The following is a 27,315-nucleotide window of genomic DNA, read 5'->3' as shown; positions in this document are numbered from 1 at the left end:
CATGTGTTCATGCTTTAAGTATCTTCACAAAACTGTCATCTCCACTATGCTAAGTGAACAAAGCACTTGAGTGTACCTGCTCTAAGAAGAGCAAAAGTTGAGCTGGGTCTCAAATTTGGACCCTCAAGAGGCATTTCCAGTAGAGTTTAATACTGGGATGGTGGATGGGGGCTGCATACGACTGAGGTAGGGGTTCCTCTTCTGCTGCACAGCAGAGATCAAGCTGAGCAGGTACAGTCAGCTTGGATAAAAAAATAATTGTGAACTTCCATGAACCTCACAGGACTAACCTGTATAACCAGGAAATACTTTTCCAAATCATTAAACTTGTAGTACCATGCAAGTTCTTTAGAATGGTCAGGACTCTCTCAAAAACATGAATCCTATCTTTTTTGTGAAAGGTACTGTGAACTACAGGGTGACTAAATTCTCTCAGTGTGCTTATTGTGGCTTGATACTGACAAGTCAGTGCTCAGTGCTAGTGCTCAAAAATTCCTTGGGCTTCCAGAACAGGCCCTCAACTTCAAAGACTAAACCTGTTTTTCTGTTCACTGCTGCACCTTATTTGACAAGCAATGCAAAATTAGTGTTGTACTGACCAATTGTGGGAATTCTTTCCCCTTTTCTAACTATCTATACTAAAGTAAAACAAAACAAACCAAAACATAAAAACCAAACCAAAACAAAGCCCTAGTGCCTGTACCTTCATGAAGTGTGACCTGCCTGGTCAGTTGCCAGTCTGAATTGGATGATGACTGAAATGGCTGGGATCATAAATGAAATGTCTAGTTCTGGAGAATGCTTCAAGTGTCATTACTGATGAAACTAATAAATTCAATTGTGGGATACCAAACAAAATTTTTTCAGACACCGGGTGAAAGCCTCTCACGCCGACTGTGAGACTTACAGGACTCAGTTGCACAAATGACTGTGGTGATACTGCCAGGCACAGGGACAGAAAAAGAGGAGCTGTGTGAATACACTACATAGCTGGAGTTTCCATAAATGCAAAAAGATAAAACTTGCTGAACCTCTTGGTTTCCTTCTGTATCTACTGCTAATTTCTGCCATGTGAAACTGATACTGTCACAGAGAAGACTTGAAAGCTGTAGAGATTCAGAGGACCATTTTAACACATGATACATCTTAAATACTTGAACCATATTCTTTTCCAAGAAGTAGATGAGAATGTGCACAATTTTTGTAGGTTTCCATGTATATTCAGAGTCAGAGGCAGTGACTCAGATTTGGGGACAGTGACAACACCCCTGCTGTAGATCTTGGACATGCTAAAACCTTACATCGGGCCATACTTTTTCATAAAATCCTCTCTTTTGGGATTTGTCCTTTCTGGGAAGTTGGGGCCCCAGAAGAGAAATGTAAACAATAATTATCTGCTGATGTGGAATGTAACAGGAGCATCTGGGATTGGTCTTCTGTGAGTGTTTGGATTTGCTGACCACTCACGGGAGAGTTGGTCCTTGCTTTCTGCTGGACACAGAACTTTGTTATTCATTCTTTGCTATTCTATTCTTAGCTTAGCAAGCCTCTGCAACTCATCTCTCTATTCCTTTTAGTATAATTATAATGTATGATATATCATATATCAATAAATCCAGCCTTCTGATCATGAACTAAGATTCTCGTCCATGTCTCTCACCCTGAAGACCCTCTCAGGTCGCTGTAATACATACTGAATACTAAATACTAAATAAAGGGCACCTCCTTTTCTCTCCACATAGGCTATGCCTTACTATATGTACAGTAATAAGGGTCCTCATGCAGCAGCTATGCCAGGCTAAAGGGTTAAATCTCCCAAATTCCTTGTGCTAAGACCACCATGAAGAGAAACATGGATCAAACTGGCATCCCAATGTCACCCAGGGAATCTGATTTGAGAGTTAGATTTGGCTCTTTTCAGTGACAACAGATCCAGTTCTCTAATAATTTGGAAATTCATGACAGGAAAAACCAGTCCAGAACTTGTGAGGGACAAGTACACAGGTCAGGAGGGACAGCCTGGAAAATGTGACACATTACATTATTTGAACATGAACTGATGAGGTTCATAACCACAGACTGATAAAAATGGAAGCCGAGAAACTAATGTAGCCACCAGCAGAACACTCACGTCTCTTCTGTTCTAATCACTGTTCATTCCCAAAACTATCAGGTATTGCTGTTAGAAACAGACTTTGGAGAACTGAAACAAGGTGTTCTTCAACCACAGTGAAAGAGCACCGAGAAACAAAATCACATCAATTTAAAAAGTGTTTATTTTGCTTTGAAGATGTAAGGGAACAGTTGTTTTTCTAGAAACAAGCCAAGTATATTCCTTTCTGTTCCCTTACATTTGTCAAGCAGAATATATTAATGATTTTTATGGTTTTATCTCTTATGCCTCTTCTGGTTCACTGCAGTAAATTCATCTGTCTTACCAACAAAACCCTTAGGATTACAGTTAGGGATGGCATACATACGCTCTTCGCAGAGACGGCCCATCCAGCCATCGGGACAGGAGCAGGCATTGGGTCGCTCACAGACGCCGCCGTTCTGGCACGGGAAGCGGCAGACAGCTGGAAACACCATGATTTCATTACAAACTCTGGACACTGAATTAGAAGCCTAGTAACTCAGTAGTAACTTGCACAGACCTTTGCAGAGTAAAGCTTAGAGCAGAACAAACAAATGCAGTGAAGTTCAGAAACATTGCCTGGTTTTGATTTCAAGGGCTACATCATCTTCTGGCTCTATGTGTTTGATTAGGTACTGTAAGCAAGAGTGTGGAATCATTAAGATAATCAAAAGACTGTTCACAGAAAGAATGAAAATGTAGACATATTTATAGTTGAATAAGTTATTTGGATACTGTTTCAAGGCTGACACTATTCTTTATATGATTTTCCCACTAACTTTTCTAATACAAAATTAAAATACCCAAATAATACACCATAAAAACCTATTACCCTCCTCACCCCTTCACCCAGGCCTTCTACATTGACTCTGGAATAGAATCAAGCTTTCTTCTAATCTTGGTATGAAACACCAAGATAATGCCATCTGGCATACACTGTCTAAAGTAAGATTAACTGTGTGATAGAACAGGCAATTTTTACTGCACTATCATCCACCATAATGAGAAGTGACCAAAAAGGGTGCAGCAGTGGCACAGTAAGTGTTCACCTCTGGAACTCAAAGTATGACTAAAAACCTCGCCAAGCATTCACACTGACTGGGGCTCCTCGGCTTCCATTCCTATTAATATGCATCTGATCATGAAAGTGAAGAATTTGGAGTGGAGTCTGTCATGCTGGGCCAATGTGGTGCCTGGGCTGGACAGACTTTGGACTTCTTTGTCACTTCGATGACACTGTACCATCTCTTGTCATGCACATCCAGGGAAACCAGGTCTACTTTAGAAAACCAGGTGAAAGCTATGCACAAACATGTTATACTAAATGATCATTGGAGGAAGCATGATCTTTCTCATGTTGGTGTACACACCATATGGAGAAAATAAAAAATTGCAGCTTCAAGACAATATGACAGAACATATAAGTAATAAAATTGACAGTAATCTCAGGAAACTCAATTTGAACTCCTAATTGCATCTGAACTGCTATTGTTAGTTAGTTATTAGGTGAGCAAAATATGCATTTAAGCTTTGAGTGTTTGTTAGCATTCAATACAAACAGTGGATTGGCACACTGAAACACTGTTCAGACCTGAAATCCTCATTGGAAAGAATGCAAATCTTTCCCTCAGAGAGACAAACTTGAGTCACTCCTGTAGCTAAGCCATGCCAAAATGCAAGATACAGCTTGGAGTCTGTTGAAATGAGGCCAAGGCTCTGCCATGTTATTTTTCAGTCTCAAGAGCCTTCCCATCAAGTGTCAGCTGATAATGAGAATGGGAAGAGATCTCTGAAAGATTAACATAATTTACAATATTTTAACAGTGATTTTGAAAATTTTTGTTGTAAAAATATCTGTTACTACATAGACAGCTTGTCTCTGGGTGTTGATTAAAGCAGAATAGTGTGCCAAACAGGTTTCTTTTCTGCAATGGAAGAACCATTTAAAGCTTTGTGATCTACACCACTTAAACAATATTCCATGAATGTATAATGGGATGTGAGGTACAATATTCATGTATAAATGATATCCTACATTAAATTCAAAGCCCACAAAATAAGGTCTCTGAAATATTCTTCCTCTCTGTTAATGTAGAAGATGCAGCTATTTCATGAGTTACAAAAATTGCTCTGGATGGCAACTCCTTGCTAGTCAGTAATCAGATGTCAGGTAGAGATAGGCTTTTCCTGGGTTTCTGCCCAGGTCCTGGTTGTGAAACTGAATGAGAATGTATCATCCCTAGATGTGCACTTGTTATACACCAATTTAGGCAAGCAAAGACTACTTGTCTGTATCTGTGAGGATTACTCTTATCAACGGATAAGACTAGAAAAATGGACTGGAAGTTAAGCTGAGATCTCTTTTTTTTTTTTTTTTTTTTTTGTCTATTGTAAAAACCACGAATGCAGTCCTGATGTGCTGGGGACAGAATAGAAAGTATCAAATGTGACTTTAGTTTATGGTAGCAAATCTCACATCCATGGTATAAATCTTTTGACATCCCCTTGTAAATTTATTGACACAGGACACAAAAGCATTACTCTGCTGCAAGCCAAATGTGTCAGAAGGGGAATAATAAATTCTGTTATCTGTTTTCAGCTTTGCAAAATGCTTCCTTGTGTTTGCAAGTGAACAATTTCCCCAGGCCCCAGCTTTCCTCTCATAATGTTCTTATTTGCTGATGGGGTACAAACTTTCTTGTTGACAGCTCCACATGGACCACTCAGAATCAACAAGATGTGAAGAGGGCAAACAGACAAGAGTTTTAGAGCGCTTCAGAAAGACAGGTAAGGAGTCAGGTAAGCTGTGCGCATCTGAGCAGCCTAATGAGTCCTGCAGATAATTACTATCAGCAGATCCAGGCTAATACTTCTCACCCCTGAAACTCAGATCAGAATCTGGCCAGCAACCTCCAACCAGTGGTGATTCAGGCAAGTGTGGCTGTGGTGAGAGCTCTTCCAAAGAAGTCTGCTTTTTAATTATAATATTTACATTAATAAACCTGTTCAGCTGGGTCAGAACTTTTCAAGCAGGCTTAGAACATATTAATAATCAACTCACACAGCCATAAACAAGAAATGCAGCATGAGTCATTACAAAGAGTGCTTTCATGTAGTTTCTGATGTAGACCACAAAGGCTTGGGTCCTGTAGGACTTTTGTTAGGAAAATCACTCATATGAATCATAAAGCAGTTTTGAAAGATCACTTTGACATATGTCATGAAAATGCAGGACAGTCCTCTCAGAAACATCTTTAGCTCTTATAAAGTCCCCTTTTAGAAAAGAGGAGGGAAATTGTTATTCCCCTCTCTTAATACATAGGTTATTCTGCTTTGTTTTCCACCTTCATCATGTCTCCACCTCTTCACTGCATTTTTTGAAATAATTTTTCCTTAATACTTATTCCTCTGAACAGTCCCAATAGATATTGCAGTGTTGCAAACAGAATGTTTGACAGTGCTTTGCAGATCAGCCCTTCTTGGTCCCTGGTGACCTTTCTTAGCAGACAATTGCATCCCTTGGCATAAAAGGAGTTCTTTGTAACTAATAAATATTAAATAAGAATAAAAAGTAAAGCTGGTGATATTAAAAGGACAATTGAAAAATCCAAAGTGTTACAACTGGAACAGATATTATCCAAATAATTTTGCTATTGAATTCTAGCTTGGGTAAAGTAGCTATTATGCAGAGATCCCTTGAATTCTGTAGCTATCACAGTTTAGAAATACAAACTTTTTAGAAACAGCCTTGTGCTTTGGGAGCGCCAATTTCCAAAAGCACTTTTGTTCACATCATGATAACTGAAGTAACTCAGTTGCTTTTCCTTCAAATCTTCTCTACTTGGCTGCGTGATGGGTAGTTGTTCATGCCAGTGGCAAGTCATGGTCACAAATCCAAGACAAACCTGTTTCTCAGGAAAAGCTGCTCTACTCCTGAAATATTCAGGAGTTGCAAACCCTCTTCTTTGGTTCTGGTTCTTCTCAAAATGCTCTACTGATCCATGATTTTTAGTCAAGACATTGTAACTATCACATACAGGAATTTAGGGGAGCGCCTGCTTTCATAGGGTAGGGTAACTCAACTTATTTAGCTATTAACATTCATAATATTTTACTGTCAGAATTCATATAAAAAAACTGATGAGGGGTCCATGATTTGTGAAGCTTAGCACAGTATAGAATCCTCTATCTCCAAATGGCTTCTAACCTAAACAGAAACTCTCTGAGGAAGGAAGAAACGTTGCTTGTATTTTGATATGGGGAGCTGAGACTTGCAGGAGAGGCTGACCTGACAGTTCTGATAATGACTCCAATGCTCCCAGGTGAGTGTCCTTGAACTTTTCTTCTTCTGTGTGAAGAGGAATGGGGCTGCTCGTGACTGGCCACTGCTGTGTTGTAAGGTTTTCTGTTTTCTCAATAAAATACCTAAAGCTCAATTTGTCATGGTGGCTGTTCCACAGTCTGAAATAAGTCTTCAGGGTGCAGCTAACTCCCTGCTCCACAGCTGCCCAGCAGCAGAGAGCAAGCCACGCTTCTGACATGGAAAAGGCAGATGACAAGATCTTTTCCACCAAAGCCCTGTGACCCTGAACTCTTTTGCTGTGACTCATCCATGACTTTAAGTTAGTATTTGAATATGCTTATATATGCTTTTTATTGTTGAGCTTATTTTCTCTTCAATTCTCTTCAATTCTTTGTTTCCCCCATTTTCTGTTCAAAACTTTTTATTTATTTGAGTCTTCTAAATGGAAGAGTTAACTCTTGGCTTTAAAAAAGTGAATGTTTTAGCTCAACAGACCAAGAAATAACAAATACCTGCTGATCTGCCAAGTGTAGAAAGCCTGGTATATTGTTAAATCTATGGATTTTCTAGAGGGCTCAGTGTGTATTATTTAGTGAGCTATATCAATCTACCTCTTATTGCAAATTGAATTTCAGGAGCTGCCACACTTTAAACATAGTGAGGGACTAAGAACCCATTTGTTCTATTTTGGTTTCTGCAGTGTTCAGTTTTTGACTGTGAAAAACTGACTGGCAGTGCTTATCTGAAACAGTTCAGCTTGTCAGGAAGATAACTAGTTCTGTCATCACTTCTTGCAAAAGATGTCAGGAGAAAAGATACTAGGTGTGGGATACAACACTGTAGCAAAAGAAACCCTAAGACTAGCTAGGACTAAAGAAAAAATTATGGAAGCCTCCTCTTTAAACTGGAAATAAAGCAATAACATGGAATTAAGTGCCCTGAGTGGAAATATGACTGCACTAAAACTAGCAAAAATTTCACTTTTATTTTTATTGCATCTAGGATGACATTTCTGTGTTTATGGCAAGTTAAGCTATCATTCTGTCAGTAAAAAATACTTACCTTTGCAGGCAGGTGGTGTTGTCCATGTTCCATTTTCCAAGCAAATACTCCGCAGGGGCCCCTCCAGCATGTACCCACTGTAGCATGAATAGGTGATCATGTCTCCATACTGATAGAAGCTACCACGAATCAGAGCATTCTCTACATGAGCTGGGGGACCGCAAGATATCTCTAAACAAAAGAAACCATCCAGATGTTGGTGAGCTGCAGAGCCTACATGACACAGATTTTAACCCTGGAGACAATGCCGTTGGGGGCGGAGGTGTCACAGACACCTTCCAGATGGTCAATCAGCAATGGAGTCCAAGGATCCAGACAAACTTAAGAAGTGGGCTCATGAGAATCCCATGATGTTCCACAAGGCCAAGTGCAAAGTGCTGCACTCAGGTCAGGGCAATACCAAATGTGAGTACAGACTGGGAGAAGAAGTCACTGAGAGCAACTCTGAGAAGGGCTTGGGGGTTCTTCATGGTGAGAGGCTGAACATGAACCAACAGCTGCATTTTTGGACAGAGCCCTGAAAGCCACTGGTATCCTGGGCTGCATCAAAAGAAGGGAGACCAGCAGGGTGAAAGAGGGGATTATCTCACTCTATTCTGCCCTTATGAGACCCATCTGGAGTGCTGTATCCATCTCTGGGGTCCTCAGGACAAGAAAGAATGGGTCCAGAGAAGGGTGGAGGGATGCAGCATCTCTCCTAACCAGACAGGTAAAAAGAGCTGGGATTATTCAGCATGGATCCAGGAGAAGGCTTCAGGGAGACCTCATTGCAGCTTTCCTGTTCCTTAAAGGGTCTTATTAAGAGGAGGTAGTATTTATATGGGAAGATAGAGACAGAACAAGAGGCAATGGTTTTAAACTGAAAGAAGTTTAAAACATTTAGTTTAGATATTAGAAAGAAATTCTTTACCCAGACAGTGATGAAGTGCCGGAACAGGTTGCCCAAGGAAGCTGTGGATACCCTATACCTGTAAGTGTTCAAGGCCAGGCCAGATGGGACCCTGAGCAGCCTGATTTAATGAATGGCATCCCTACCCATAGCAGAGGGGTTGGAACTAGATGATCTTCAACGTCCTTTCCAACCCAACCCATTCAGTGATCCCATGAGTCTAAACAGTATCACTTACAAGAAGTCAAAAGGCTTTCCAACATGCTTGCTAAAGGATACTGCCTGCTGTGAGTATCAATAAATAAAATAAAAGGCAGCACATCTTTCTGCAGCTCTTGTCTCATCATCTATAACCTCATAGAAATCATTCTTAGGGTATTTATGGTATCCGGCAACAAAGCCAGCTCCAGGGCTTGCAAAAGGTAAATGAAGAATACATATAGAGAAGGGCCTAGTAAATAGTAGGATGAATACTGTTGAAACACCAACCCACATAGATGTATTCTGAGTCCTTCTAAAAGGAATACCTCTGTTAAAAAGAAAGAAAACATAGCTCTTCTCTAGAGCTTCTTAGAGTCCTGTGGAAAGTACCAATCTCTGTGGAACAGCATGTCTTGTACTTACTTTCACACTTAGCTGTGGCTGGAGTCCAGGTCTCATCAGCATTGCAGGTGATCACAGACTGCCCCTTCAGCTGGTAGCCTTCCCTGCACCTGATGGATACATTCTGGCCAACATGAAAATCTACCTCTGACAGAAGGGCATTCTCTGGGATTATGAAAGGCACAGGACAAGGGTTTGCTGTTAAAAGTAAGGGTGTGAGGGAAAAGAAGGGAAGAAAAAGAGATGGAAGGAAGAGAGACCAGTTTAGAATAGTTTCTGCAAATTTCAAACCCAAAACACATGAGAAGAAATGGATGCTGAATGGATGTGAACCCAATTTGTAATTTGATTTGAAATGATGAGATGTGGGTCATAAAATAGTAATTAAAAAATTCCTAATTCACTGTTGCCTCTTGGCTTGCTACCATGTTCTGCTGATGCCATACTAAGGACACACTAAGGATTTAAGTGAGAAATATCCTACTTGTTGTGAATGCTGTGAAACCATTCTCTCTTCCTGTTTACCATAATCTTCCTATAAAAGAGAACCAGACCTATCCTAATTCATGTTCGGAGGGGCTGGATCAATAAAGAGCAGCAAAAATTCAGATGTTTGATTAGAGACTTACTGTGTCTTTCATTGGGGTTTAGAATCTCTCTAATTTTATTTACTGCTGGCTGCAAGCTTGCTGGGCTATTTTTGCATGGTCTATTGGTGATCTCATCACCAGAGTGGAAAATATTGGCTCCATAAAGAGCAGAGATTTATGTCAGTGTCTTGATACTAATATGAATAAGTACTTTGCAATACAAAAATTAAATGTCTAAATTAACCGTCCTAAGACTACATTAGGTCTTAAAATTAGTTACAGACACATACAGTAACAAGAAAGGCTATTGTGGGTGTGTGGGTGCAGTGAACATGTACAAAACACAATATTTCACAGAATTGCAGAAGAATTTATACAGCCATTAAGTCCAACCTTCTTCTCCAAACATGACCAGCTAGGTTAGAAGTTGCTCTGGAACCTGATCAGAAATTTGAGTTAAATTTGGGTAACTGTGGATGGAGGTCTCATGTCCTCTCTGGGTTTCTTCTCCTCTACTTGACTCTGTTGATGGCAAAAAGTTTATTTAAAAAATTCACTGGAGCTTTGCTTTATTGCAACTAGTGTCCTTTGCATTTCCCTCTACCACTGTTGAACTCTGAGAAGAATCTAGCGCATTTTCCTTTGCACCCTGTCAACATGTCAGTTGTGGATGACAATGAAGTCTCCCTTTCCCTTCTCCTCCAAATGATTCTCTCACCTGCTTCTACTATATATCAAGTGTTTTATGTCATCTTTCCAACTAGAGGGACCTATTCAGAAGGCAGCTTGTTCTCTTACTGTCACAAAAATACACTCAGTTAAATTAATGCTTTAACTTGTATCAGTAACTGCCCCTATTGTTTCTCTGCAAAAACTTTTCCATTACAAAGCAAACACACACGTTTACAGAGAGGCAAGGGATTACTCCATCTTCCATCTCTTGTGCACTCTGCTGCTGGTTCTCCTTCCAAGCTGTATCCCCTCTCACAGAGATATGTTACTCTACTGCCAACTGTATTGTTTTCATAAATTGCTTTCCCATTCAGCAAGGAAACTGGAATTTTGCATCTGGTCTCTGCAAAGGAAGGGGTCTTATTAATTCAGCTTGATATTTAGTCCTGGACTTCAAACATTTCCTGAATTAATAACACATTATGTTAAAAGTCAATATAGACTTATAAATCATGAAGAACACTGATTCAGTAACCCTGGGAAGGAAATGTAGCCAGCCTAGGACAGAAGCTTCTTCTGGTGATGAAGAAAAGCCCCAACAAAATGGGGAAGTGAGGACACATTTATGACTTCAGACTGGGGCCAGTAGGGCAGAAAGATGGAAATCATTCTTTCTTGCCACTGATAGGTTCTCCAGAAACCCTATATTACAGAATCATTTTTCAAAAGCAACTCAGTCTCTGGATTATATGATATCCATGCATAAGGGAGGAGCTATTGCTTATCCCATATTGAAATGCTCCAGGACATGAAACCAAACAGTTACCTTCACACAATGGCAAGGGCTGACTCCAGCTCCCATTGGCAAGGCATGTGATATTCTGGGGCCCAACAAGATGGTATCCAGAGCTGCACACATAGGTTACATTACTTCTGTATGTGCTTCCAGTAGAAATGGCCTCTGCTTTTTCAATGGAAGGATGAAGCCCACAAGTAATTTCTAGGAGAGAAGAAAACTTTTGGGTTTTATACATAATGAAGACTATTCCTTCTATGAGTCACACACCATCTGATCGCTCTGTTCTCATCCTGAATAAACAGAAGGAACAGCAGGAAAGAAGCTGTGAACTGTTACATGGAGAAGACTTATAAAATTCCTTTCCCACCCTTTCTCCTGGGGTTCACACTGCAGACACCTGAAAGTGCATCTAACTGTATTTGGTGGTGTTATAAGATATGAGGTGTGCTCAAACCAACAGAGGATCCAGAATATTTCTTCTGTGCATGCCTGAGGCTGCATTTTCAGTCCCTTTTGTGCTCCCACAGTGGAAGATGACCTCAAAATGTGCTCCAGAACAATGGCAGTACTTAAGAAGAATCTTGACCCCTGTCGCACACTGTGGAGATCAAGTAAACTCATCAAAGCTGAGAGAGAAGAATGCAAGGCATAGGACTATGACACCAGCAAGAAAAGAGGGAAAATTATTTATTGGCAAAGACTATAAATATTTGCATTTTATTTATAAGCTGTATGAAATAAGTCATAAATCCTTCTTCCTAAGCTCCTTCAATTAGTTATTTTCTTGATAGAGAGCCAAGACTTGATCCTAGGGAGCACAGCTGTGGCCAAGACATACTCAGTGGCCAAGATATACTTGCTTTGGCATGGCAGGGGTGAACATGTCTAAGGCTCTGCACATCATAATTCAAGGCAAGTCAGATATAGTAGGCCACATTCCTACCCTACTGACTTCAGCATGACCCTCTCTATGTTTATGCCATTGCAATGTGCCAAAAGGAGATTGCTTCTGATCAGAGAAGTACTGCTGGCTTTTCCTCTTGCTGCTCCTCTTACAGCCCTTTGCTGGAGGGAAAGACAGGGAGGAAGCCAGACAAAACACTCGCCTCCTGCCCTAGCTTTCCTGGACATCACATTGCTCTGCATGCTACTTACGTATGCATGTTGGGGCAGAAGGGCTCCACTTTCTGTCAATGTGGCAAATCCTTCTGCTTGGCCCCTGTAGCTCAAAGCCAGGGTCACAGCTGTAAAAAACTTCACTGCCAAACAGGAACTCCTCTCCCTGAACCGATCCATTTTCTATCATATCTGGGGGTCCACATGATATTCCTGTAATGTAAGCAATACTTTCCAATCAAACAAAATGCGTATGGCTTGTTCTGTTCATAGCTCCCCCACGGGTTTTACTCTGAGAAACAGGAAAGAACACAGCAGTTACCTGGTCATTGCCAGGAATTTGTCCCTGAGTAGCAGAGCAGAATCATACTTGGTGCTTCCACTTCATGCTAAAAGTAAAAAATCTATTGCGACTGTGTTGGCAGGAAGCCTCAGGAAACTGCTGCCTCCTTCAGCCAACAGCTGAAGTCCATGTAAACATTTGTGTAGAAACTCCTATTTCAGCACTGCAATCAATGACATCTCAGATAAGTGGAGTGCCTTTGAGAATGACATCCACAGAGTTACATTGGAGGATGCTAAATATGTGTAGTTCCTGGCAACTAATGTGCTCAGAGGTCCTCAGTAACCACAGAGCCCATGACCTCAAGTGTCAGACTAGAAGCTCTCTGCAGAGGAGCAAGGCAGAAAGGTGTAGAGATTTTCTTCACACTGCTACCTGCACACACCAGCAACTCTGCCCTTCCAGGTTGTTACCAGCAGTACTTACCAAAAAAATTTAGGTAAATGCAGACAGTATGGGTTATAAAGCAAAATGAGCATTAGTGATTTCTGTTGTGTGATATCACCCTTGACCAACATTAAGCGATAGATTCAGGTAGAACATACTTCTGCACACTGGCACACTGCCACTCCAAAGCTTGTCTTCTTGGCAAGTCCGTTCTGCATCACCCTGTGAAACAAGAGAAAATGTTCAAAGAACAGCTTTGCTTTAATAAACTCTTTTCTCCCATCATCTTTAGTATCCAGCAAAGTGAGGAAGCTTTTTCTCCATGTGCCACCCATCCAAAGAGAAAATGAAGTGCTACAGCCCAAGGCTACCCTTAGAGTTTATGGCACAACTTTCTGCAAAATGATGGGTGTCTTTTATAAATCAAAAGTTTGTGGGGCCAGTTAGTTCTCTTGTCCTTATATCTCTGGAGAATCCTCTTTTTTTTTTTCAGTTTTATCATTCTTGCTCATAGGAATATGTTGTGATGACAATTTTTCTCCTTTCAGGACTTACTTATAGGAAATTCAACTAGGAATTTTTTCAACAACTATACAAGCTGGAGTTTGATAAACATGATGTGCTGATTTAACCACATCCTGAACACTCATTCTTTATATTTGCTATAAATTACATTATTTCTTTCTTACATACAAGTTTTATGGACAGTTCAATAGCCCAGGATTTAATTCTCCAGAGACATGGAGGACAATATTTAATTATGTCCCTTGCTGTAATGTACTTTTATTACAAAGCAGACCTATCGATAAAGAGTAGATTTTTGACATGTTGTTGTATGGCATCACACCCAATGGACTTTGTTTCCCAAAGGAAGAAAGGAGGACTCCTACAGTGGGGACACAGTTTGACACTAGGTGGCGAAACTGGACTACGAAGCTTGGAAGAGCTTATTACTGTAAAACAACACTGGTTTACTGCTTACTAGAATTATTTGAAACTGCAACTCTACCTTTTTGTCTAAATACTAACACCTTCAACTCCAGTGCATATTTGCACTATTTGACAACATAATGAAAATTAAAGTCTTTGTTACCTAGGCATTCTCCAAATTCTAATTTTAACTTGACTGAGTGAATTAACTTCTGACTGGGTGATTTTACATGCACGAAGTTCTTAATTAGTTACTGATGTTACAACAGGACAAAGGAAGTGCAATCCTGCACTCTGCTTGACCTGCACAAAACCGGCATTAAGAGCCAGCCTCTGTCCTGGAGACATCTCACCACCTCATGTCTCACTCATCACCTGGGAACAGTGGAGATCATGCTGTGCCTCAGCAACCTACTGTCATTTCTGAATTCACTGCAGCTTTTGAAAACACCACTGAGCCAGCTCTGAACTTGCTAGCCTGAATCCTGATACTGGGAAAGCAATGCTGTTTCAGGGCTCAGGTGGGGATAAAAGCTGTAATGAAAACAATGGACAGGAAAGAACTTTGATTCCTCCTCCATCAGGGAATAAAGCTGTCATTGAACAAAATGGAATATCTTTGATCTATCACTTTAATACCATCTGGCAATGTCATAGAACTGAGGGCAGTGGAGTTTATGAGGAACTTTAAGTCTGGAAGGCACAACTCTTGTCACACAGACAATGATTGGGACACTACAAATCAGAAAAAAACCCCTTAGTCTAACTCTGGCTAAGGAAGAACATGAGAAATTAACTCTTCTGCGACTTATGATCACAAGCATATGTAATGCTGCATTTGCAGAGGACTTCAGTTAAGAAAACTCAAATACTGCAAGATACCTGCTGGACACATACCTCTGAACAGGATATTTGCTTCAACTATACCCTTAAACCATTCAAAGACTGTCCCAAACATAGCATGAACTGTCTACAGACAATAAAAAAACCAGCAGACACCCAGCTTCCATAGTGTCAAAATGAATGAGGCAGTCCATAGCAATCACTCAGGAACAGAAAATGAGAACTTAGAGTGTTGGGGATTTGAGCTTACTTACTTGTAATTCATAGCCAGAGTCACATTTATAAAGAGACACATCTTTGAAATTGTATTTAGTGCCAACCACAAATCCATGCTCTGGAGACTCTGGAGTTCCACAAGACACAGGACTGCAGATGTCATCAGAAAATGGTGGCACCCAAACACCATTTTCCTGAAAAATAAATGTAATTAGAAATGTAACAGCACTGCTTTATATGTGCAATCATATCTAATTGAAAAAGAAAAATCTTGGTAGGAGCATCCAGTTGCTGTGGGTGTACAGATATAATATTATCTGTTCAGACCTTTATAAAACTTGGTAATTTAAGTAACATTTTCAAGATGTTAACATAGACTAGTGTTATCTTTGGCAGGAACCCTTAGCTTGAGATTTAAAAGGCAGATGGAACAAAAAAAAGGGGGGAAAAAAGCTTGGAAAAGCAAGTTCACTGGGGCAAGGTCACCTAACCACTCAGGGAACAACACATCAGAAGAATGAAAACTTACATCTGCCTGATTTCATGTTTTGTATTTCTCTCCTGGTTGAATGTCTAACACCATGACTAAGTGCTTCAGCAGCCTTCTCTGACTTACTAAGGGAAGTCTGATACCTGAAGAAACATTTGTCAAAGACAACTACTCCTACAGATATTTGAAACAGCAAAATGAGGGGAAAACATTTAATAAGAAAGACTTACTCTGCAAACCCACACATGGTCAGCTTTTCTCATACAAGTGTACCTAGTGACTTTAAAAGTCTATTTACAAACTCAAGATGAGGCTGTCCACAGCTAATGTGACAGGAGGTTACCAGTGGAACTGATTAAGATCTTTGTTCTTTAACAGAGGATTCAAGTTTCTACAGATGTACAGTGGATGTCAACTGCCTGTTATTCTAGAGATAAATCTCTGCCTGCAATCCTCAAAATATATTAGAAATCTTGGACATAATTTTTTTTAAATCTCAGACATAGTGATTTAATGCTTGGCATGTGATAAAATGAATGCTTTTCTAAAAGACAGCCTTTTGATAGAAGGAGAAATAAAATATTTTTTGTTCTGAAAGTCCATACATAGAAAACAATTGTTCTTATTGGGAAACAACTAAACATAAAACATTTTGCAGAATATGCTTTGAAATTTTTAGTTGTGCCCAGTTAAGGGCCAAAAGGTAAGGAAGATATGAGAAGCACTCCTGAATATAACAGAATATAACAGTGCTAATAAAACTATACCTTGCATGTAGATGTGCTTGCTCCCACCAGAGTGTAGCCTTCTACACATGACAAAGTGATGCTTGAGTTCACAGTGAAGTTGTTCCCAAGAATGATTACATTAGTGATATTTCCTGGAAGTGGACACTTTCGGGGGCAACAGGAAATACTCTGAGGGGACCATTGTCCATCTTCCTGGCAAGTGCATATATCCACTTCTGTCGCCATTGTGTAGCCTTCCAGACATCTGCAACACAGCATGAAGACCTGACCAGAGAGACACAGCTAGGAATAACCCATAAATTAAAAAGTCAGGACAGTAACTTTTCAGCATTAGTTGTTAATAATATGTCTTGAGATTTTTCTATTACTTCAAGGTAAGCCTGTAAGAAGTATGTCTCAACTGAATTAATTCTGTTGCAAGAGCTGGAGACTTCAGACTTCATTTCCAGCTGTTTCATGCTGCTGTAGCATCACAATGGAAAATGAGTTGGTGGCTTCAGTACTCAGAGGGTACTGGAAGTTCTAGGGCAATTTCTACACTGCCCATCTCTTTGCTAGGAGGGCCTTTGGCGAGGTAGAGTGTGTGAGCACCAAGCAATTCTAAAGATGATCTCACTTTCTTCCAAGAACAAACTAAGCCTTAGTCTTGCTTAGAAACCCAAGGCTGACTCAATGGTGCTTTACCAAGAACAACTCAACTGGCTTGCACTAGTGGATTTAGTAGTGGGCAGCAAAAGTACTCCAGGAAATTAACAAAAACTCCTCAGTTTCTCATATCTATCAAAGGAGTAATTTGCTCCAGTGCTCCAGACAGCACAGTGCTGCAATGCAGATAATGGGAGAAGAGGGATATCAAGTCTTTTGTATTACAAGCAGCACCTGAAGCAGAAAGAAACCATAAATACAATGCCAAGAGGAGAGAAGCTGCACACCCTGCTGACTGTTTCTGTCACTTGATAAAAACCCGTATATGTTGAAAACAGTGTTTCAGTGGAGAAGAATAAGAAAGCAAATGGAAATGGGAAATTAAAGTCAGTGGAAGCATCAGCCCAACAGGCTGAAATGCTTTTCTGGAGTTTTCCAAACAGTATTTTATAAAGTGCATAGCAATGTGGGCTTTGTCAATCTGAGTATGTAGAAACTTGCACTAACTGAAGGTACATGAACCTTCCATCTTCTTTCCTTCAGAGACTTTTAATGAAAACAGAATAGCAGTATCATCCTTACCTGTACTGGACCTTACTTCCATAGGTGTAAATGTTCCCAAGAACCTCTGCATTTGGGATAGATGGTGGTGGGCCACAGTTTAAGAGCTCACAGCTTGGGTATGGCTTCTTCCACACACCTGTCTCCACACAAGTCAGTTCTGGACCCCCCTTCATGACAAAACCTGTCAAGCAGGTATAGATGATTGTGTTCTCATCTTCAGAGCTGCTCCCGTTGATAAATGTGTTGGGGATGATGGGTGGAGCACCACAGGAAATCTGTCCGCAGCGAGGAAACCCAGAACTCCATTTGCCAGCTGCCTCACAGGTGACTTCAGGAGGTCCCAGCAGTTTGAAGCCCTCCAGGCATTGAAACTGCACGCTTATCCCACAGCTGAAATCTGTACCAAGAACAATCCCATTTCGAATATGTGGTGTAGGACACACACAGGGTAGGCAAGATGGAAGGCTCCCACTCCAGGACCCATTGGACAGGCATTGCCGTAAGGGATTGCCATGCAGGTTATAACCAGGGAAGCATATATAGTGGACGAATTCCCCAAAAGTGAAGGCTGAGCCATTCAGAAAGCCATGGGAGATGTCTTCAGGGGGTCCACAAATGACTGGCTCACAGTGTGGTGCTTCTGAGTCCCAGGTACCGTCACGCTGACAGGTAAGCGTCGATGCTCCCTGCAGGCTATAACCATCATTGCAGTGATAGTGCACTTCTTTATTAAAGCTGAAATCTGAGCCAGTAGTTCTCCCATTGGGAAGAGGCAGTGGCACAGGGCAGATCACAGCTCTGCAAACCGGAGTGATTCCACTCCAGCTTCCATTTTCAAGGCAGACTCTACTCCTGTCCCCATCTAACAGGAAACCTTCGTTGCACCTATACTCTGTATGTCTCTGGAATGTGTAGTCCTCTCCAGTTACCTGACCATTCTCCAGAACTGGTGGTGGGCCGCAGGAAACAGGAATGCAGATTGGTTCACTGCCATCCCATTTCTGGCTCTCTTGGCATCTCCTCTCTGCGGGGCCATTTAACTGGTAACCAGGATCACATTCATAGTAGACAACACTCCCATATGTGTAGTTTTCCCCTCTTACCTTCCCGTTCAAAGGATGGGGAGGTGAATTGCACGTTAATGCTTTGCAGTAAGGAGCAGTGTGACTCCACTGCCGACTTGGCAAACACAGCCGCGTGTCAGAGCCAACCAGTGTGAATCCTGGCCTGCAGGTGTACCTCACTGCACTGCCAAGCCTGTTCTCTGTGACGTGCAAAAAACCATTCTCGGGGGGGGATGGCAAGGCGCACTCTATTGAAACACAGGCAGGGGCAGTGCCGTTCCAAGTCCCATCTTCTTGGCAAGCTAGAAGAGGGTTTCCCAGCAGCTCGTAGCCAGAGTAACATGTGTATAAAATGATAGTTCCAAATAAGAAAGTGGTGAGCTGCATTGCACTGTCTTCCTTCAAAGAACTTTTGAAGTCCTTCACGTTGTCAGCCAGCAACACATGAGAAAGGGAGGGGTTCTCTGTAACACTCTCCTGGTCAGGATGCCTTTCCCCATGTCTCAGCTGCACATACTCTCCGAAGTCAATGTGAGGAGGCAGGCCACAGTCTGTCGGAAGGCAGGTTGGTGTAGAGCTAGACCACCCAGATTCTTCACAGGTCTGCATGGCAAGGCCTGACAGCTGGAAGCCTGGCACACAGCTGTAAATGACCATGGCCCCATAGCTATAATCTGCACCCTCCACAAAGCCATTCTCAATGGGTTGAGGGGGCTGGCAATTTATGGCCTTGCAAGAGGGAACCTCTGTACTCCACTCTCCTGTTTCTAGGCATCGCAGTGTTTCCTCCCCTTGGAGCTGGAAACCTCTGTCACAGAAATACCTAACTGTCTGTCCATAATGGAAATTTGTGAATGAGTATTTGCCATTGAGAATCTTCTTAGGCCTTGGGCATTGAATAGGTTTGCAAACTGGCTTTCCCCCAAGCCACTGTCCATCTTCTCCACAGAGGACAGTTGTGTTCCCTAGAAGTTCAAAACCTGGTTTACATGTGTAGAGGGCTGTGCTAAGGAAGGTGAGGCCCTGCACATCAACTATGCCATTCTGAATTTCTTCTGGTTGAGGACACTCCACAGGAATACATTCTGGCAAAGGCAAGCTCCATGAGCCATCAGCCTGGCACCTGATGGTGGACTCACCCTTGAGCAAAAACCCATCCACACAGATGTATTTCACAATGCTTCCAAAATGAAGGGATGAAGCCAAGGGGTCCCCAAAGGGGATATAGGGAGGTGCAGAACACTGTACAACTTTGCAGAAGGGAAAGGAATCATTCCACTGCTGGGAGGGCAAGCATTTCAGTACAGAGGAGCCATGCAAAACATAACCCTCTTTGCAGGAGAACTGTACAACACCGACTTGGTAAGACACTTCTCTCAAGACTAGCTGATTTTCTGCCAGGGGTGGTTCTGGACATTTTGTTGGCACACATTTGGGACTTTGCTTTTTGCTCCATTTCCCAGACTTTTGACACGTCCATGAAACATCTCCAATCAGCTCATAGCCTTCATCACAGAAGAACTCAACTTTGGAGCCCATTTCAAAAGTTTCTCCCTTGGAGTAGCCATGCTGGATGGATGGTGGTTTTCCACAGCTGAGGGGAGCACAGTAAGGGGGCAATTCACTGTACCACTGCCGGTTTGCTTGGCAGATAAACACTGGGCTCCCAACCATCTGGTAACCAGAGTCACACTGATAATTTGCCTGATTTTCAAAGAAGTGCCCAGTGGTGTCCTGGAAAACAGTTAACAGAGAGACATGTCTGAAATGCAGAGGCATGATTTGGCAACAGGAGACTGATTTAATTTCTTGTGCTCTCCTGGTCTAGCTTCTAGCCGAATCCCTGACAGCAGTAAAGGCTGTCTCAGAAGGAATGAAGGCAAGTAACTGGCACAAAATATCTTGCCTCAAATAATGCACTCTTCTTTTCAGGAAATCTGAGGCCAAAATAAAACAGAAAATTCAAACCTTAAAAGGTGAAAGCTAGAAAAGAATTCCTCTGCTTTCTCCCCTCCTGAGCCATGAGACCAAAATAGGTGTGGAAAGGAAGATGGGAAAAAAATGGATCAGGGGAAGCTGCCATCAAATGGCCTATTATTGTCGTGATTCTTTAGCTTCTGTGTGTATCTGAGCTTGGAGCCCTCAAATCTACTGCGACTAGGAGACATTTATTAATGCCACATATGCAGCTGCATGGCCTTGAGCAGGCAGCTGAGAAGCAACTAAAAGTTGCAGTCTGGGCTTTGACTGAGGCAATAAAAATTTTCTCTAACTGTAAGGAATAGATGAGGGAGCGATCCTACCTAAGGAAGACAAAACAGAGTGATATGCATTAATTAGAAAATGCATCTGTCTGGGAGTCAGAACAGAAACTGCTGGAAACTCATGTGGGAACTCTAATGTCAACCTCCACCCTCCAAATTTAGCAAATGCAGATTCTCTGGTATCTGGTATCCCTGGTATCTGGTATCCTGGTATCTTAAATCCCTGGATTTAAGGAAGGAAGAGGGATGCTCAGAAGAAAAATGTTTCAAAAATTCATTGTTAAATCTTTATAATAGTGGTTTTGATCTTCCTTACCACAATATTGCCCTTGTGCGCCAAATGTGCAACATTGTTGCAATTTAATTTGATAAGGAAAGGGAAGTTCTGACTTCAGTAAAGAAATGTGCTTGCATCAAAAGAAGAAAAAATATCTCAAGGTGATTTATCTATTGCATATCAGATTTTTTTATCGCAATGAAAAAAGCAAGGTTTGTCAACTGGCATCAGTTCTTCATATCTAAGAAGGCACTTGAAAGCTACCCAAGAACCAAACAAATGAAGACTAAGACATTAAGGAAATCAGTTGAATATGTCTCCTAACTGATAAGCCACTTTATGATAGGAAATTCCATGGAAATAGTCATGCTTTTCAGATATGATTTTGATGGAAATCCACCTGCTTTTCCCCTTCTTTATCCTATCCAATCATGTACTTCCTCAGTTTTAACAGAAGAGCAAAACAGAAGGAAGAAAACTCCAACAGCAACAGTTGTGAAGATACATTCAGTTTCCCATGGTATCAGGCAGATGAGAAATCACATTCTGTACCTTAATAAAGCCATTCTCAAGCTGCGGTGGCTCTCCACAGGACACTGGGTGGCATGTGGGCAAACTGCCACTCCAGCTGCCGGTGGCCTCACAGGTCCTCTTCTTCTCTCCCTTGATGTAGAACCCCTTGTTGCAGCTGTAAGCCACCACTGCTCCAAAGCTGTAGTTGGACCCGCTGGCGTAGCCATTGCTAATGTGGGGAGGCTCTCCACAGCGGATGGGGATGCACTGGATGCTCAGAGGAGAAGGATTCCACTGGCCCCCTCTCAGGCATTCGATCTTGGCTGAAGTGTTCAGAACGAAGCCTTCCATGCACTTGAAGCTCACAATGGAGCCAGCTGCAAACTTGGCTTTACTAATGGACTCCAGGATGCTGTATGAGACAGTGGATGGCTTTTCACAGAAATCAGCTATGCAGTGGGGCATGTCCCTGCCCTCTGGAGGCACCCATGTCCCTTCTGCATTGCAAAGCAGCTGAGAGTTATCAGCCAGGCTGTAACCATCCAAACAGAAGTAATAAGCTATATCACCAAAGAGGCGGTGGCCACTCTCTGGTGATGCATTTTCCACATGGGGTGGTTCATCACAGGATACTGCCAGGCACTGCTGCTGGCTCACACTCCACTTGCCACTGGCTAAGCACTCTATGGTTTCAGGGCCAACTAATGTGTAACTGTGGATAAGGAAACAACACAGGAAGTCAAAAATACAAGCACTGTCAAACTCCACCTAAGGTTTCCTGAAGCCCTTGCAGTATGAGCTTGTTGCTAGAACCCCAGAACAACAGGATCTTTTAAATTAGCTATGATCAACTTCAAAAGGAAAATCCTAAAGCCTACATGTCCATGGGTGAAGTATCACAACGGTGGGCATCCTAGCACACCTTGTGCATCTTACCTCTCTCTCACCTGTCTGAGAGAGAGGTAAGACGTCCAATGACCATTTCTGAGCTTCCATTTTGGCCTCAAAGTACTACAGTAAACCTAGTATTGTGCTGTAATGGTCCATGCAATCCTCAAGAAAATGATCTCACTCAGAAACTGTTTCTGTTTACCAAAACTGATTGGAAAAGAAAGAGATGAAAAACCTAGAAAGGCCTTTTGGGTTTTTGTATTAGCCCTTTCAATCTATTTTCACACTTGCAAGCAAAGTGAAACTTCTTAGTGAGTTACCCAGAGATGCTCTTACCAATAACACATATAGCAATTTCAAAATAACTTCTTCCTAAAAACTCACTGTTAAAAAATATTAGAAAGTCAATAAAAAAAATTAATGCTGACTGGAAAAAAACCCAATGAGATTATTTATAATAAAATTCTACCACATTAATACTGTTAGTGTACTTGTAGTTCTCCACTCTGTCTCTGGGATGCAGGGACAGGCATTAATCCATGCAGCTCATCATCCCACTTAAACCTCAGCTGCTTACATATGCAACAGGCAGTAGTGTACTCACAGTACCTGTGACTGTTTTCTCAAATTTTTTTCTCTGTGGTGTGCTCTCACAAAGAGCAAAGAAACAATAACTACTGCAAAGTCCCCATTGACTTTCCAACTGCAGGCTGTTCAGATCTTGAAGCAACATCTGTAAAACTGTTTTGTCTTGTTTGCAAAATTTGTTTTCAAGGCCTCATGACTGGACCCCAGAAAAAGAGCCTATTATGTGCCAATGTTTAAAATAATCCACTGTCACAGGCAAACAGCTGTGACAGCCTTTAAATTCTGCTATCCTACCCCATTTAAAATGCTTGCCCAAGAAAGAGAAGCAGCTTTTAAAATCACTATACAGTCTAGAAAACATAATAAGGATGCTTTATGTCAATTATGTTTCAATTAACATTGCAAAGCCAATTTATAAGAAAAATGCTGGCCTGTCATTTACCATTTTACACTGAGAAAAAGCAGAAAATTCTTCAGTCACTTTGGACCTAAACTGGCAAAAGCTCTGCTTATCTGCTCTGCCTTTTAGACAGAACAGTTTCAAGAAATTTTATGGAACTACTTATAGGCTGTAAAGATTACTGTGTGCAAAGGTTCTTGCAGGATCAGAGTCCAGCATTATACTTTCATGCTTGATGTCATCAAAACTGAGCCTCCACTTTGATGAAAATTTCTCTACATAGAGTAGATAAAAATAAATTTAAAACAATACACCTCAATAAACAATGAGTCTTAATTTTAAGGAAATAGAATTTGCAACACCACAGCAGACAGTTAAACTGCATCAAAAGCATTCTTACATCCTGATGAGACATAAAGAATTTGCTATGATCAGAGCCTTGAATTTAACACAGAAGTACTGGTTCTCTAGTAACTCCAAGCAAAAGGGTTCCCGATTGAATTGTGCTACCATTCCCCCTGATTCCTCTCTATTCTTCTCTTCCTGAGTGTATTCAGTTCCCCTGAAACTACTTTAATAAATCTCTGTCTCATACTAACCTGACCACCCACAAAAAAAATCTCCATTGCATTTAACTTCCAAAAAGTTAAGACAGAAGTAGCAAACATGAATTAGTGTGCATTTAGAAAGGACTTGTCAAACAGTGCACCAGTTTTACTCAACCTGATCCAGTAGTGCTGATCCAGTAGTGCTGATCTACATACCCTTCCTTACAGGTGTAAGAAACTGTGTTTCCAAAAGTAAAGTTATCTCCTTTGATGACTGCATCTTTGATGGCAGGAGGGGGACCACAAGACACAATGTTGCAAGCCGGTGGTGTGCTGTTCCAGCTCCCTGAAGATGCACAGATAAGTACAGAAGGTCCCTGAAGGCTGAGACACAAAGACCATTATTAAGGCATCATTTCATTCTGGGTGAGGGATGGAGAGTGAAAGAGCTGCTTTGCTTTCTGGCTCCAGTGAAACTAAGGAGTCTTTCTCACTGACTTTAGTAGAGGCCAGAATCTCACGCTTTGCTCATGGAAAAACACCCCGATGTTATTAAAAAAGGCTGGTCTTCACATCACTTTGAAGAGCAAGCTGGTGGATTTTGTGTGAAGACTCAAGGCTCTCAAGGCAGACACACACAATTTCTGCTGCAGCTTTGCCCCTCTTTGAACACAAAAGAAATACTTGTTTAACCTTAAAAATTTATTTGTATGCCATCAACAACCTGCCAGTCTTGAGACTTGCAACTATGCTCCTGCCTGAGACCTGATTCACTCAACGACTTAAAACACTATCTTCAGCCAGGACACTGAAGGAAAAGCTCCAGTTCAAGTCTGTTCACAAAAAGGCATTCAGTTCCTTCAGGAGGTAAAGGATATTGCTTGAGTGAATGGCCACACACATTTGAAGTCGATGATATTTTTTGGTTTCATTATCTGAGTTGGAACAGGATTGGTTCAGGTGGTGTGACTCGGATGTCTGAACAGAGTGTGAAAGACTTCTCTGAGATGACTCTTGTCTCCAGCTGCTATATCAGCTGTCTATGGGTTCCCTGTAGGGCCCACATCATATCTGAGAGCCCTACATGGGCGTCTCTGATTCCCTACAATTTGGTGTCAAATGGTATTAGACCCCCATGTTTAGCTGAAATAAGTTAATGGAACAGAACAGTGACTTGTAATGCTTTTACAAATTTGGTACAGGCCCTTGTGAGGAAAGTAGGGCTTTGCCTACCTGTGGCAATATGTTTAAGACTAAAAACACCTAAAAGGTGCTTGAAAGAAGAGATTGGGTCCAGAAACAAAGCATAAGATGGACACTGTTTGAGAGGGCTTCCTCTGGAGTGGTAACCAAAGGAGAGAGGACCTCTCTCACCTATGGTAGACAGGTAACGACAAAGAATCAAAATTGATGTGGTATTTGCTGCCTGTATGTCCAAAGTCCACAGTCAAAAAACTCATTGCACTGCCTGGTTTAGTGGGGTACAGATAAACCCACAATCTATGGGTTTATCTGCAAATCTATGACTTAACACTACACTTAACTGCAGCTGAGTTATCCATTTGTACTAACAAAATTAAAATATTCACCAAATGAACACACTTCATCTACCTGCCTGCATCTGGACAAGGAAATGATTGCAGCAGGAAAATGTCATCCCTAAACAGGTCCATATGGGACATTTATGTCAGAGCATATCTGCTAGAAGTACAAGCAGATATGAGGGGAGGCAGAAACCTGCATGTTCAGTCACATCCTTGGATATAGGATTAATGTGTTAATTTTTAATTGCAGCATGTTAAAAATATGTTTGCAATATAATTGCTTACAAATGTAAAACAGAACAAATACTTATAATAAGTTACTAGTACAAATTGTTAAAGGAGTAAATTGTTAACTTCCAGAAAGTTCCTTCACAAAAGGTGCTGAAAAGTAACAGCAAAAGTAATATGAACTACAGTTGTAGAGGTATAATGATCTTCAAAGGCAAATGAGAACTTTCAGAAATAATAAAAACTATTTTTCTGAATATTCAAAATATTTTTGTAAGTTTAATGGTAAAATGAAAAGCATAACATATGTACATAGCAAATCCTGAGTGACTTTTCTGAACTGCTCCAGTTCAGGATAAAATACAAAAAGTACCCTCAAGGTACAAAGAAGTCTTTTCCAATTCTGTTTTAGTATTTTATTACTCTGAGCAATGATCACAGCTTTTTTCTTTCAGATATAAGTCAGACCTAACAAGTATGCCACCTGCATTTGGCTCAGGCACATTCGTGCATTTACCTGTATCCACTGTCACAGGTGTATGATACAGAGGAAAGATAGGCTGTGCCACTGAGCGTGTACTTTCCATTGCTGATATCCTGTGGGCTAGGGCACGTCACCATTTCACAGGAGGGGGGAGCATGACTCCAAATGCCACTAGCAAGGCACAGAATTTCCTTTTCACCCACCAAGTTGTATCCATCATTGCATCTGCATTAGAAGAAAAGAAGTGCTATCAAACACAGGGCCTTTTGTGCACAACATAATCAGCCATCCCTTTTTTCTCATCATCCACACCTGCATAAACCATCTTTCTTTTCAGGAAATAGAGAAGTAGTACTGGAGTAAACATTCAGCTCTGCTAATGAACAGCCACTCTATAACCAAATGTCTTTCCATTATTTTAATCCCATCTTGCTCCTCTCCTTCATTTCAACCAATCTCTCAATTCAGCCATACTCTTATTTGCTGCCAGATTGTCAATCAGTTATTAATACAGCACTTCAAACATACTGAATTCCTACCTGTACACCACCTTATTATGGTATGTAAAATTTGAGCCAAAAATGGCACTGTTCTCTGGAATAACTGGATCACCACAGGATATAGCTTTAAAAAGACAGGAATACAAGAGAGGTTGATATAACACAAACACAAATGAACAAGATTAGGATTTGCTTTGTTTTCTCTGAAAAGATTTGAAGAAATATAAAGCCCTAGGTAACAATGAGTTCTTGACTAATCTGTAAGTGACATTTAGGACTCTTTATCTGAGTTCACCTTACTGAGAAACTGAACTAATTGGAAGTAGGCAGTTATAACCACGCTACAAACCACATGCTTGATTATCAAGAGGAGTCCATATCTACCTCTCTCTATGGACAAAGTAATTGTTTTCTTCCTCAGACATTCTTTGTCAACTCTTCACTTTACCTGTTGCTTCATCTCATTTGTTCTGGTTTTCTAAAGAAACAATTTCTGCTATTATACCATGACTATGTACATGCATCAGCCTGTCCTTCCAGGTTGCTTTTAATCCACTGAGACAGTTAATGGTCTTTAAGTGATTAATTGCTTGAAAATGGAAAGCTGGGTGGAGAAGAATTAGAATTAGAAGAACACTTCTAATGCTTGCATTAGACTGAGTCTATACCTTTGACGCAC

At 41.1% G+C, this 27,315-nt stretch overlaps 1 protein-coding gene and 1 long non-coding RNA gene across 5 annotated transcripts in view; one reads left to right on the top strand and one right to left on the bottom strand.

Annotated features, from left to right (window-relative positions):
* SVEP1 (sushi, von Willebrand factor type A, EGF and pentraxin domain containing 1) overlaps positions 1-27,315 on the bottom strand; it is a 117,557-nt gene that overhangs the window by 7,571 nt on the left and 82,671 nt on the right. The window contains exons 34-47 of one of the 4 annotated variants that reach the window (XM_014272460.3): positions 26,676-26,760; positions 26,170-26,361; positions 24,097-24,264; positions 21,493-22,165; positions 17,354-20,133; positions 16,145-16,370; positions 14,926-15,081; positions 13,057-13,120; positions 12,208-12,381; positions 11,080-11,253; positions 10,483-10,656; positions 9,013-9,189; positions 7,500-7,670; positions 2,481-2,576 (exon numbers count right to left, since the gene is read on the bottom strand). In XM_014272460.3, coding sequence (XP_014127935.2) covers positions 2,481-2,576; positions 7,500-7,670; positions 9,013-9,189; positions 10,483-10,656; positions 11,080-11,253; positions 12,208-12,381; positions 13,057-13,120; positions 14,926-15,081; positions 16,145-16,370; positions 17,354-20,133; positions 21,493-22,165; positions 24,097-24,264; positions 26,170-26,361; positions 26,676-26,760 — 5,310 coding nt within the window. Of the gene's footprint in view, positions 1-2,480; positions 2,577-7,499; positions 7,671-9,012; positions 9,190-10,482; positions 10,657-11,079; positions 11,254-12,207; positions 12,382-12,937; positions 13,121-14,925; positions 15,082-16,144; positions 16,371-17,353; positions 20,134-21,492; positions 22,166-24,096; positions 24,265-26,169; positions 26,362-26,675; positions 26,761-27,315 lie in introns of those variants that run through there. The other 3 variants (XM_026797763.2, XM_026797764.2, XR_003381994.2) reach the window with 3 other exon arrangements.
* LOC113460219 (uncharacterized) overlaps positions 4,841-27,315 on the top strand; it is a 37,809-nt gene continuing 15,334 nt past the window's right edge. The window contains exon 1 of the long non-coding RNA XR_012578003.1: positions 4,841-4,921. This is a non-coding gene — a long non-coding RNA (uncharacterized LOC113460219). The remainder of the gene's footprint in view (positions 4,922-27,315) is intronic.

Source organism: Zonotrichia albicollis, chromosome Z, assembly GCF_047830755.1.
Source record: "Zonotrichia albicollis isolate bZonAlb1 chromosome Z, bZonAlb1.hap1, whole genome shotgun sequence".
Taxonomy (NCBI): domain Eukaryota; kingdom Metazoa; phylum Chordata; class Aves; order Passeriformes; family Passerellidae; genus Zonotrichia; species Zonotrichia albicollis.
This window is presented reverse-complemented; position numbering and strand designations above follow the sequence as displayed.